Raw genomic sequence first — 13977 nt, 5'->3', positions numbered from 1 at the left:
ACCGTCGTTCGGGGAAGACGATTGGCTCGGGGTATGAATCAAAAGGACTATACCGCCTATCCACTCCTGCTTCCGCTGTCTGTAATGCTACTGTTTCTCCTTCCCTTACTCATTGTCGTCTAGGTCATCCAAGTTTGAAGAAACTACAACAACTTGAACCAAGTCTCTCAAAGTTGTCTTCACTAGAGTGTGAATCTTGTCAGTATGGAAAACATTCTAGAACCTCATTTCCTGAACGGGTCAATAAAGTGTCTTCGTCTCCTTTTTCTTTAGTTCACAGTGATATTTGGGGTCCTAGTCGTGTCACATCTGTGTTAGGTTTTAAGTATTTTGTTACTTTTATTGATGACTTTTCTCGTTGTACTTGGGTTTTCCTAATGCAACGACGATCTGAATTGTTCAACATCTTTCAAAAGTTTCATAATGAAATTAAAAATCAATTTGGAGTGTCTATTAAAATTCTTCGGAGTGATAATGCCAGGGAATATTTCAATACTCCTTTGTCTACCCTTCTTGACTCCGAGGGTATTCTCCATGAATCTTCTTGTCCGGACACACCACAACAAAATGGTGTGTCTGAACGAAAAAATAGACATCTAGTGGAGACTGCTCGGACTATGCTTCTTCACTATAAGGTCCCTTCTTGTTTCTGGGGAGATGCTATCCTTCATTCATGTTATCTTATTAACCGTATGCCATCGTCTGTTTTACACGGCAAAATACCTTACCACTTGTTGTTTCCTCAAGAGCCATTACACAAGCTTCCACTCAAGGTTTTTGGTTGCACTTGCTTTGTTCAGGATATTACTCCTGGCCGTGATAAACTCGCACCCAAGTCTTTGAAATGTATTTTTGTGGGATACTCTAGGGTTCAAAAAGGGTTCAGATGTTATTGCCCTGACACACGACGATTCTATGTATCACCAAATGTTACCTTCTTTGAGAACACTCCATTCTTTTCATCTGACTCTACAGGGGTTGTGGATCCTTTTTCTGATGTCTTACCGGTTCCCTCGTTTGAAGGGGGGATAGAAATACCACTTCCTAGTGTCCTACCTCCCACTCCATCACAAACCCAAACTCCATCACAAACCCAAACTGTTTCTCCTTTCCAGTTCACCTATCATCGTCGGTCAACACTACCACCGACCACTACTGCTGCAAACATTGAACCTGCTGATTCATCTCCTGAGCTGTCTCTTCCCTNGCTAAACAGTAATTGTCACCACCTCTCACTCATGGGTGGATTTTACTTTAAGGGTGTGTTTGGAAACCCGGAAAATGATTTCCGGAAATCATTTTCCGGGTGTTCAGTGTTTGGCAAGGCTTGGAAAATCCAGTCAACGGAAAATGATTTCCGTTGACTGGGGAAAATCACCCCCATTTGGCGGAAAATGACTTCCACCAAAAAAAAGCGGAAGTCATTTTCCGCCGCTCAGGAAATGACGAACACCAGCTTTGGTTTCCGCCGGAAACCCAATTCCTGCTCTGGTTTCCCCTGGCAGAAACCAGAGCAGATTTGTTTTCATCTGCTCTGACGGAAACCAGAGGGTGATGTTTGTTGTTGTTGTTGTTGTTTTTTTTTTTTTTTTTTTAAATTTATAATTATTATTTGCTATAATATTATTTTAAATAATATTATAAATATTTTAATATTTTAAATAAAATAATTAAAATATATAATTATACAATTCTAATCATTTTCCAGAAAATGAACCAAACACACAGTTTTCCAAAATGCAACCAAACACGGGAAATGAACTTATTTTTTGGAAAATGAATCATTTTCCAGAAAACATTTTCCAGAAGTCATTTTCTTGCTTTCCAAACACACCCTAAAAGAAGTGGATGTATATAATAACTAACAGGTTTCTGTTTACGTTCTTTAGGGAAGACACTTTACCTTGCATTACAAGTATATTACTCCTACTTATTAGCATTGCCATTAACTTGAAATAAATTATTATGAATCAGAGCTTCATTATACTGTAATTGTCCAGGACTCAGTTTCACCGGCTCCATGGAAATGCTCTGAAGAGTTCTTTTTGCATCAAATTAGAAACAGAGATCCTCTAAAAATAGGGTCAGTATAGTGTGATACCACCAAACACCTCCCCCTACCCCCTAATAATAAAATGAATACATAAAGATGCATAGAGGGTGAGAGATCAAGTAGTTGACTCATGGTGCTAGTCAGTTCTTTCTATTTTTGACTGTGCATTGTCTGCAGGTTTCCAAATATATGGGCTTTGCGATTAGTTCGCCAACTGCTGCACTGGAATCCTGTGAGTCAGCCCTCAAAAAGTTATTATGAATTGCATTGAGAATCTGTTACTGTAGTGTGGTATCATTGCTAGGATTATCTTTGTCATTTATGGCATTGGTACTTGAAGGTGCATCTAAAGTATTAGATACGGAGTATATTTTAACAATAGATACATTTTAAATTTATCTAGGAGGATCGGCTGAGTGTTGATGAAGCTCTGAAGCATCCATATTTTTCACAACATGCAAACAATCAAACTGATGGAAAGGTTTAACTTGCCTCTGTCTATGCTCAGTTCCACATGCTTTGAAGGTATCCATAACTTCTTTTATTGCCTCTATATGCTCAGGTTCCACAATAATTTGATTATTAAACCCATTTCTTCTTTTTATTTACAAAATAATTTAATAATTAAACCCCATTTCCTTTGCTCCACCCTTCTCTTCTTTTTTCTTTTCACAAATCACAATAATCTGATGATTAAACCCCATTTCCTTTGCTCCACCCTTTTTAAGCTCAAAGGTTCATTAGTACCAGTTTTGACTGGCATAATTTATTGCAGAAATGAGTCGAGCAGACTGAGTTTTGGGTTGGGATGTTTGCTCCTCAAGCAGGCAGGAGTCATTACCGAAGTGGTTTTTTATCAGGTGAGTGGTTAGATGAGAACGTTAGCACTGTGTAAGTATGCAATTCCATTGATTAGAAAAGAAATAGAAAGAAAAAATAAAATGTATCAGTAAAGAAGCATTTTTGTATTTGTACAACTATGCATCCCAAGATATATAGAGAACAGAGAACTGGTCATTCCATCTGTTGCGCTACAGCAAAAGAATCAATGGATTAGACCTACCTACTATCACTGTGCTGCATTCTTCTTTATTGGAATCACAATAACCGACAGGTTGTCCATACTGCCCTCATCAAATGCCTTGTGGACTATGCAATCTGCTAGGGAGGATAATGAACATAAAGGAGAGTTGTTGGGGATCTCCTTTTCTTGAGCCTGTAGTATATTGCACACGGTCTGTGGAGCCATAGTCTCAAATATACCATCAGTTCCGATGACTATGTAGTAGTCCTTGCTGGTCAGATTTCGCCAATTTATTTCCGGTTCAGCAATAACACCATATCTAAGATTTTAACCAATAGCAAATATATCAAAGTTGCTTCTGCTTTTACTCATCCTTTGATGTTTACTAACATTGGGGAAACAAATAAGGGTGCGTTTGGTTCGCACATGGAAATCGGAATCGGAATCAAAATGGGTATCAAATATTTGGTAATGGTAATGGATTTTGGTGAAAGTATTTAGGGTGTGTTTGGTTGGTGGGTTTAGGCATAAGGAATGGGTATGAAAGTGATTGTTTGTGTTTGGTTGATAGGTTTTGTGAATGCTACTATGGGTTTGGAATACCCCATTAATGACAAAACCCATGCCCTTATTACATAAGGGTTTCATCTCCCTTCCTCCTTTCTTCCTCACTATTAATAATCATTCCCATTCCACCCAATTACCAAACATGTTAAATACTTTCACCAAAACCCATTACCATTACTAAGTATTTGATACCCATTCCGATTCCGATTCCCATGTGCGAACCAAACGTACCCTTAGCATGTTTGGTAGTTGGGTGGAATGGGAATGATTATTAATAATTGAGGAAGAAAGGAGGAAGGGAGATGAAACTCTTATTTAATAAGGGTATGAGTTTTCTCATTAATTGGGTATTCCAAACCCATAGTAGCATTCACAAAACTTATCAACCAAACACAAGCAATCACTTTCATACCCATTCCTTATGCCTAAACCCACCAACCAAACACACCCTAAACTTTCTTGCCAGATTTTGTTAGTTCTATTTTACGTTAGTCCGTTAAAATAAATTTTTTTTTTGGTTGATTAAAAGTTAATTTATTATAAAATTATTGCTTATGGAATATTTTAATTATTTTTTTCATGATTCTAATATATTTGTATTAAAATAAAATTATATTTTATAATTTATATAATAAAAAATATGTAAAAGAAAAAAACTGTTAATCTGTAACTTATTATAATAAAAATAAATTTATAAATATAACATGGATAATATTTCCTAGAAAATGATTTGAAAAAAAAAGCCTAAAAAGTTCATTAAATTGTTTTTTTTTTCTTTGATTAATATTTTACAATATGAACATAAATTTATTAAAAACTTATTTATAATAAAATATTAATTATTTTATTGATTATAATAATATAATTATTTATATTAAAATAAAATTATAATTTCTAATAGTTATAAATATTACTTCCTCTCAGTCTCATTTTGTTTGTCCGGTTAGATTAACGTAGTTTGACTGAAATTATTTTTAATTCAATTTTTCATAATATTAAGTTTGACATTAGTATATATAAAATTTATATATTTAGACACTGCATTAAAATTACTATTAAACACAAAAATTAAATTTAAAAATAATAAAAAATTTAGTAAAGAAAATAAGCAATAAAGAAATATTTGATTGACCCATGAATAGTAAATAAGACAAGCAAAATGAAGCAAAGAAAATAACACTACTATTAATAAAAATATGTAAATAAATAACTTTTAGCATGCAATTTATTATAATAAAAATAAATACAAAAATTAATAAATATAACACTAAAAATATTTGTAGAAAATTGTTTTTGAAAAACATAAATTATTTTTTAGAAAAAGTTTTCTTCTACCAATATCTGATTGAAAGTCAAGAAAAAAAAAATTCTTTTTGGTTAAAAGTCATAAAACTATATTCTTTTCTGTTTGAGTCATTTTCTAAAACATGAACATAAATTTATTATAAAGTATTTTTATTAATGATTATAATAATTATTATCTATATTAAAATAAAATTATAATCTACAAATTATTATAATAAAAATATGTAAATAAATAATTTTTAACTTATAATTTATTAACTTAATAAAAATTTTAAATTACTATTTCTAAAAAAAATACGTAATAAGTTTATTTCATATTTTTACAATTGTTAAATTATATATTATTTGTACATTCATAACATTAAAAATTATACTACTTTAAGAACAAACAAAAAAACAATTTTAGAAATACAAAATTAATTTCAATACACAAGCTTAACTTAAAATAAAAATTAAAAAAAAATTTAAAAAAAAAAAAAAACTGAGTTGACTTGCCCAAGTACTATATCATATGGGTTGAACTCAATAGTTATACAATGGACCTCTCACAATTTACATACTAAATGTCACAATATTAAGTAGGTAAATTGTGAACATTTAGTTATAAATTCTGCATTTTAAACTCAAATTTACCCTGCAATATAGACTTGATGTGGACTCACGTCCACGGAATAATTTGCCGGCTGAGCTCAAGTTGGCCAATATTGTCATCTTTGATTCATAGAATAGACATAAAAATAACATTCTCAAATCTCAATAGTAGACCTATTTTGTCAGACTTTTGATGAGAATAAGCTATTCTCCTCGTGAGGAGAATATTTCTAGGGGCCCTTAGTATTAGCAATTTGCCAATTCCTAAGCCAAGTTGCCCTCATTTAATTAAAATATCAAATTAAATAAATGATGTGTATACTTATTTATTTATTTAGAGTATATATACATATGTGTGCACATGTATTTATTTATTTTTTTAAATATATAATATTCAACATATAAGTGTTTATGTCTTTTGTCTGTTTATTAAATTTTATTTCTTAGACCAACCAGACAAAAATAATTTATGAAGCCCATTAATTTTGCAAACCAAACAATGAAATAAAATTCTTATTATATTTTTTGTTTAAAATATTCCCTATGGAATAGGATATCAACTCACCTAAAATCCATTCCATGAACAAACATGATATCATAGTATATTGAAGCCAATAATCCATAAGTAACTTAGTGTTTGGTTGACGGATTTTGGTATAAGGTATGGGTATCAAAGTGATTGTTATTGTTTAGTTGACAGGTTTTTAGAATAGTACTATGGGTTTGAAATACCCCATTAATTGAAAAACTTTTACCCTTATTAAATAAGGGTTTTATTTCCCTCCTCCTTTCTTCCTCAACTATTAATAACCATTCCCATTCCACCCTGTTGAGAATTATTTTATGCTAGTGGTATTTAATTATTATACCTTTATGCTAGTATTAGGTAGTGTTATCAGTATTAGGCTTAGTGGAAGAAATTAAGGAAGTAGTGCAGCATTATACTGCAGGATTTAAGGGAGCTCTGTCTTCCTCATGTGTATATATATAGATGTAATCAGCTAATAATAAAGATATAGAATTTTCTTCACCATGATCTGATTTTACATGGTATCAGAGCCTAAGATTCTAGGCTATTTTCTTTCCATTTCTGAAAAACACCATCTTTTCCGGCAACCCGCGACTGATTTATCTCGTTCCGACTTACTTCCGGCTAGTGTGTGAGGAAACTAGCACCACAGCCTCACTCGGAACCTTGTCGCGAAGCCAGGCCAGGAATTCCGTCATCATCTGCTGACGCACGCGCCGCCACGCGCCACCACCATCGCCGGAAATTGCAGACTGTTTTCTGGCCAGATCTCTCTCCTCCGGTCTCCGATCAAGCTGCCGTTTTCTCCCCTGGTTTCGTCTCAAGGAGACGCAGCTAACAGCATTTTCCAGATTGTTCGCCGGCGCCGGTCAACGTCGGTCAACGCCGGTCAACGGCACTGTTCCGGTCAGAGGTACTGTTCCGGTGAAACCTTCCAGTTCAGTCGACGATTCCTCTTTCACTCACTTGCTAATATTCTTTTTTGTCAACCATGTCTTCAACTGGTACTGAAGAAACTTCTGGCAGTGTTGAGAATGTTATTTCTAGCTCAGTGTTTGTACCTAATTTATCTGGAAATCCAGTTATTACCTCTGAAAAATTATGTGGGTCACAAAACTACCATTCTTGGTCCGATGCAGTTGAAATGTGGTTTATGGGCCAAGGTGTTAGTGACCATTTGGAAAAGGGGGTAGAAAAGGTTCCAGAAAATGAGAGGGCAATTTGGAAAAGAGTGGATGCCCAACTTTGTAGTCTCCTGTGGCAATCCCTTTCACCTGAGTTAATTCAACTGTTCAGAGTTTTTAAAACATGTGTTGAGGTATGGAATCAAGCTAAGTCCTTATACACTAATGATGTTTCTCAATGTTACACAGTTGTTAATAATTTGGTTAACTTAAAGAAGGATGGTATGAGTATGGAAGCCTTTCTGGGGAAAACTCAAGGTTTATTAACTGAGTTTAATAAGCTGTTACCAACTGGAGGGACACCTGCAGAACAGATTGCCCAACGTGAAAAATTTTTTGTTGTTTTTGTTTTATCTAAACTAGGCCCTGAGTTTGAGAATACTCGAAACCAGATTCTTGGAGATAATGTTGTACCAGGGATCCAAGAATTGTTCAAACGTCTTCTTCAAGTGACTTCTTTTCCTAGTGAGACTTCTGCACCAACCACAGGCCAATCTGCTCTTGTGATCCAAGGAGGTCGAGGTAACAATTTGGGCAACCGAAATAAAGACCGTAGTGGGCAGAAAAACACTAGATATTGTGATTACTGCAATAGATCTGGACACACGCGGGATCGATGCTGGAAGCTGCACGGGAGACCAGTGCCTGCCCCTACAAATGTGGCTCAGCTCAAACAAGAAGATTCAGGTTCTAAAACTATCTCTCTTGCAGAATATGAAGAGTTTGCCCGATTTAAAGCTAGTGCCCAAGCTGCTGTTGTCACTCCTATAGCTCACACCAAAGAGACTCACACAGCCCTTGTTTCTCAATCTGGACCTCTTGGGTCATGGGTCCTTGATTCAGGTGCTTCTGAACATATCTGTGGTAATTCTTCTTTATTAACCCTTTTCACAGATTCTAAGCCTCTTCCATCCATTGTGTTTGGTAATGGATCCATATGTACTGCTCATGGTGTTGGTAAAGCAAGGCCTCTTCCTAATTTACCTTTATCATCAGTTTTGTATATACCTACATGTCCTTTTAACTTGATTTCCATTCATCAACTTACTCACTCTTTGGATTGCCTAGTCACCTTTTCTTCTGATTCTGTTATTATACAGGACCGTCGTTCGGGGAAGACGATTGGCTCGGGGTATGAATCAAAAGGACTATACCGCCTATCCACTCCTGCTTCCGCTGTCTGTAATGCTACTGTTTCTCCTTCCCTTACTCATTGTCGTCTAGGTCATCCAAGTTTGAAGAAACTACAACAACTTGAACCAAGTCTCTCAAAGTTGTCTTCACTAGAGTGTGAATCTTGTCAGTATGGAAAACATTCTAGAACCTCATTCCCTGAACGGGTCAATAAAGTGTCTTCGTCTCCTTTTTCTTTAGTTCACAGTGATATTTGGGGTCCTAGTCGTGTCACATCTGTGTTAGGTTTTAAGTATTTTGTTACTTTTATTGATGACTTTTCTCGTTGTACTTGGGTTTTCCTAATGCAACGACGATCTGAATTGTTCAACATCTTTCAAAAGTTTCATAATGAAATTAAAAATCAATTTGGAGTGTCTATTAAAATTCTTCGGAGTGATAATGCCAGGGAATATTTCAATACTCCTTTGTCTACCCTTCTTGACTCCGAGGGTATTCTCCATGAATCTTCTTGTCCGGACACACCACAACAAAATGGTGTGTCTGAACGAAAAAATAGACATCTAGTGGAGACTGCTCGGACTATGCTTCTTCACTATAAGGTCCCTTCTTGTTTCTGGGGAGATGCTATCCTTCATTCATGTTATCTTATTAACCGTATGCCATCGTCTGTTTTACACGGCAAAATACCTTACCACTTGTTGTTTCCTCAAGAGCCATTACACAAGCTTCCACTCAAGGTTTTTGGTTGCACTTGCTTTGTTCAGGATATTACTCCTGGCCGTGATAAACTCGCACCCAAGTCTTTGAAATGTATTTTTGTGGGATACTCTAGGGTTCAAAAAGGGTTCAGATGTTATTGCCCTGACACACGACGATTCTATGTATCACCAAATGTTACCTTCTTTGAGAACACTCCATTCTTTTCATCTGACTCTACAGGGGTTGTGGATCCTTTTTCTGATGTCTTACCGGTTCCCTCGTTTGAAGGGGGGATAGAAATACCACTTCCTAGTGTCCTACCTCCCACTCCATCACAAACCCAAACTCCATCACAAACCCAAACTGTTTCTCCTTTCCAGTTCACCTATCATCGTCGGTCAACACTACCACCGACCACTACTGCTGCAGACATTGAACCTGCTGATTCATCTCCTGAGCTGTCTCTTCCCTTGGATCCGGTTCCTGCTCCAGTTTCCAGTACTCCCATTGCTAGTCGGGTAGGTAACAGGTCTACCCGCAATCCCTATCCTATATATAATTTTGTCTCTTATCACCGTTTTTCCCCTGTTTATAATGCCTTCATCTCCAGTTTATCATCTGTTTCTGTTCCAAAATCGGTTAAGGAGGCTCTCTCTCATCCTGATTGGCAACAAGCTATGGTTGATGAAATGGCGGCCTTACATTCATCAGGAACTTGGGACTTGGTTCCATTACCTCCTGGCAAAACAGTTGTTGGTTGTCGATGGGTCTATAACGTCAAAGTTGGACCGGATGGACAGGTAGACAGATTCAAAGCTCGACTAGTAGCAAAGGGGTACACTCAAGTGTTTGGCGTTGATTACACCGATACATTCTCACCTGTGGCCAAGATCTCTTCCATCAGGATTTTTCTCTCTATTGCAGCTATACATCATTGGCCTCTTTACCAGTTAGACATCAAGAATGCATTCTTACATGGGGATCTCAAAGAGGAAGTATATATGGAACAACCTCCTGGTTTTGTTGCTCAAGGGGGGAAGAATAGCTTTGTTTGCAAATTAAAACGCTCTCTTTATGGATTGAAACAGTCTCCACGTGCCTGGTTTGGACGTTTTAGCACAGTTCTACAAGATTTTGGGTTAATTCAGAGCAAAGTGGATCATTCTGTGTTCTATCGGCATCAACAAAGTAAAAGTATTTATCTTGTTGTTTATGTCGATGATATTGTTATCACAGGAGATGATACGGAAGGAATGGTTCAATTAAAGCAACATCTTTTCGAACACTTTGAGACAAAAGATCTTGGAAAATTGAAGTACTTCTTAGGGATAGAAGTTGCCCAATCAAAGCAAGGGATTTGTATATCTCAACGTAAATATGCTTTAGACATATTAGAGGAAACAGGTATGCTTGATTGCAGACCAATTGATACTCCCATGGATCCTAATATTAAGCTTGTACCAGAACAAGGGAAGCTTTTTTCAGATCCAGGAAGATATCGAAGGTTGGTTGGAAAACTGTTGTACTTAACAGTCACCCGTCCTGACATTTCTTTTGCAATAAGTATCGTGAGTCAATTTTTGGCCTCACCATGTGACAGCCATTGGGATGCTGTCATAAGGATTCTACGATACATCAAGAAGTCTCCCGGAACCGGAGTGTTATATAAAGATCATGGAAACACAGAGATTATTGGTTATACTGATGCAGATTGGGCTGGATGCCCTTGGGATAGAAAATCAACATCAGGATACTGTGTTTTTCTTGGAGGCAACCTAATATCTTGGAAAAGTAAGAAGCAAAATGTGGTGGCTCGATCAAGTGCAGAGGCAGAATATCGGTCAATAGCTTTGGGGACGTGTGAACTAATCTGGTTAAAGCATCTCCTATCTGAATTGAAATTCTCCACAAAAGGACCAATTAAATTGTTGTGCGACAATCAAGCAGCTTTACATATTGCATCCAATCCTGTCTTTCATGAGAGAACAAAACACATCGAGATTGATTGTCATTTTGTTCGTGAAAAGATTGCATCCGGGGAAATTGTTACCTCATTTGTAGGTACAAACGATCAGTTGGCTGACATCTTCACTAAAGCTTTAAGAGGTCCCAGAGTTGAATATTTGTGTAACAAGCTTGGAGCTTTCAACATTCACGCTCCAGCTTGAGGGGGGATGTTGAGAATTATTTTATGCTAGTGGTATTTAATTATTATACCTTTATGCTAGTATTAGGTAGTGTTATCAGTATTAGGCTTAGTGGAAGAAATTAAGGAAGTAGTGCAGCATTATACTGCAGGATTTAAGGGAGCTCTGTCTTCCTCATGTGTATATATATAGATGTAATCAGCTAATAATAAAGATATAGAATTTTCTTCACCATGATCTGATTTTACACACCCTACTACCAAACATGCAAAATACTTTCACCAAAACCCATTACCCTTATCAAGTATTTGATACTCATACTGATTCCGATTCCCATGTGCGAACCAAACACACCCTAAGTCTATTTTTGGAGTATTTGATTAATCTATAATCAAAATCACAATTGTAAATGTAATTATTATATCATACGCTTCACCACACAAAATCTTTATAAGCTATTAGTAACGCGAGGAAGAGGCCTTGGGAGTAGGGAAAATACCTTTTCAAGTATATATCACCAATAGATCGAGTGACAGCCAATATTCCATTGACACGAGGAACACCCCATACACGAATAACTCCCCCAGCTGCTTCTATTCGAGCTTTTTCATCTTCTCTATCTGGATGGTGATCCCTTGTTAGTTCCTTAGCATAAAGTTTTGACTCCAGTTCACCTGAAACAGCATTAGAGTAGTATAGTGAAGAGTTACAGAATTGAGGAGAATACAGATTTTATGGTCAATTATTCAATTTGGTTTGCTAATCATTTCTGAAATCAAACAGGAATAACAGAAAAGGGCAGGAAAAGAGTATAAATAATACCTTCAGCATCGGGATGATTTCTTCTTGAACATAGAAGTGCTTTTGAATCACCGAGGGATCCTACTAAAATCTGTCTGTTCACCCAAACAACAACTGTTGCTGTTGATCCCGAAATATAGCCATGGTTCATGGCTTCCTGGAGAAGAAATACTAACTTGAAAAATCACAGGAGATAGCTTTAAAGAAAAATAAAGAAATGAAGAGAATGATAAATGCCTGAGAAAATTCTGAATCTATATCTTGGATTGTTTGCAACAGGGCTGTCTCTAAGATGCCACGCAGTAATTCATCATCTATGACAGGAACTGCTTCAATATAACTGCAAAAATATCAAACTTAAGCAGACTTAACTAATTAAAACTTGAAAACATTTTTACAAAGATAATAGAAGAGTTAAAATAGCTTTAACTGCTATAGAATGCCATGCAGTAACTCAATTCCCAACCCAAACAACAAATTTTCACTCCAAAAACAATTTATATACTTGGTTCAAAAAGGCTGAGTCATGCAGGCACCAGCAAAACCAGTTCAGAAAACCTAACACATCTCAAATATTTGAGGGTATAAGCATTTGAATTTTTTAAAACTTTAACTAAGATTTATAGAAAATTCAACTCAATTGCTAAATCAAACTAAAGTTGGTCTTGTACTCTTGTTAGGAAAGTATACTCTGTGGGCTAATAATGGAGATGAATTGCAATTAATGAATGATCTGATTCCTAGTTTTGGTTCAAACCTCTTACGAGTGAAGCTACGGATATCTATTTCTTCATTATCTTTCTTATGGAGGAACAATTTCTTGTATGTGTTGAATACAACATGAAGGAAAAAGTAATCCAAAAACTTTTCTGAAGCCATCTTGCTTGCTTCCTTGCCCCCATGACCATCAAACACTGCCCCCACAGCAACACTGACATCTTGAGCATCATCAAAAGGAGACAAACCTCAGCAATGCAAACTAGACAATCTAGTCAGAGACATATGCAGATTAAGCAAGTATTATTCAAGCATTAGAGAAGAGCAGCTAAGAGAAATGCACCTAAAACCGGAATTGTTACATTAGGATAGCAAATAACACAGTCTTCCTGGTATTTCCTGTGGCCCTGAAGTGTAGCAAACTGGCAGTTCCCTTCTTTGAGTGCTTTCTTCTCAGGGGAAGCCAATAGAATCCATTGAGGGCATTCAGGCAATCTAAAAAAGGCTGGAGCACCTCCTTCATCATAAGCTCTCATACAGGAAGCAAACACATCGTGAGCATAGCCCGAGGCAGCAGAGCAAAACACTCCTACGAGAACTATGATCTTAAATATGTCCATTATTCACTCCACACAAAATTAGGTTCCTGCAGAATTCCAAACTGCTACAACTTCAAACTTCCATAGTGATGATATACGACTATACGAGACTACGAGTACACAAACAACTCCGTAGTTTTCTTCCTTATCGGTCCCTTTTTATCAGGATTCATTTTCAACAAACAATACAAGCACAGAGAATTCAGTAAATGAGTAAATATTAGCATAGTAGTATGGAGTTGCCGGTTGCGCATTCAAATTCAAAACGAAAATGTTGAAATTATATCTAAACAGGAAACCATGAATCAGCCATTATAGAACCGTAGACGTGTGTGCGTGTGTGTATAATCGACATAAATACGCAGCGAGAGAGAGGAGAGAGAAACCTAGACATAGGTTAGAGCTAAATCTAACGGCTTGATCGGCACGGCGTCCGGCGACATCCCTGATTTCGGAGTGAACTTAAGGGAAATGATCCTCACAGGAGAGGGAAAATAAAATTGTCCGAAATCTGTACTTATATCTAGTAACGAGATCACTATTGATATTAATATATAGACAAGAGATAAGGGTCAAATATCCCCTCTACTACTCAATAAAGTTCAATTGGCACCCTGAACTCAA

At 36.3% G+C, this 13977-nt stretch overlaps 1 protein-coding gene and 1 long non-coding RNA gene across 3 annotated transcripts; one reads left to right on the top strand and one right to left on the bottom strand.

Moving 5' to 3' along the window:
- The first annotated feature begins 1977 nt into the window (after window positions 1-1977).
- LOC116017697 lies at window positions 1978-3412 on the top strand. Its single transcript, XR_004097947.1, has 4 exons — window positions 1978-2083; window positions 2231-2285; window positions 2457-2578; window positions 2829-3412. It is a non-coding gene; the product is annotated as an uncharacterized LOC116017697 (long non-coding RNA).
- On the bottom strand, window positions 2978-13863 carry LOC116017696 (probable protein phosphatase 2C 51). Of its 2 annotated transcripts, none has more exons than XM_031258322.1 (7): window positions 13740-13863; window positions 13098-13415; window positions 12795-12975; window positions 12275-12377; window positions 12059-12194; window positions 11736-11910; window positions 2978-3396 (listed from the first exon to the last, which is right to left on the bottom strand). In XM_031258322.1, exons 2-7 carry the CDS (start codon window positions 13372-13374, stop codon window positions 3123-3125), a joined length of 1146 nt encoding a protein of 381 aa, XP_031114182.1. In that variant the 5' UTR covers window positions 13375-13415; window positions 13740-13863; the 3' UTR covers window positions 2978-3122. The 2 variants fall into 2 exon arrangements, with proteins under 2 accessions (XP_031114182.1, XP_031114183.1); XM_031258323.1 differs by having other exon boundaries at window positions 13098-13400.
- Between the last annotated feature and the right edge of the window lie 114 nt (window positions 13864-13977).

Source organism: Ipomoea triloba, chromosome 4 (assembly GCF_003576645.1).
Source record: "Ipomoea triloba cultivar NCNSP0323 chromosome 4, ASM357664v1".
In the NCBI taxonomy this organism is placed as follows: domain Eukaryota; kingdom Viridiplantae; phylum Streptophyta; class Magnoliopsida; order Solanales; family Convolvulaceae; genus Ipomoea; species Ipomoea triloba.
Note: the sequence above shows the minus strand (reverse complement) of the source record. Positions and strands in the feature narration are given on the sequence as shown.

Bases quoted from the DNA above. Each gene is read 5' to 3' on its own strand.
- LOC116017696 (XM_031258322.1), bottom strand. From the start codon at position 13,374: ATGGACATATTTAAGATCATAGTTCTCGTAGGAGTGTTTTGCTCTGCT. The intron at 12,378-12,794 runs GTTTGAACCAAA...ATATTTTTGCAG, and splicing joins CGTAGCTTCACTCGTAAGAG to TTATATTGAAGCAGTTCCTG. The intron at 11,911-12,058 runs GTATTATTTATA...ATGCTGTTTCAG, and splicing joins AAATCATCCCGATGCTGAAG to GTGAACTGGAGTCAAAACTT.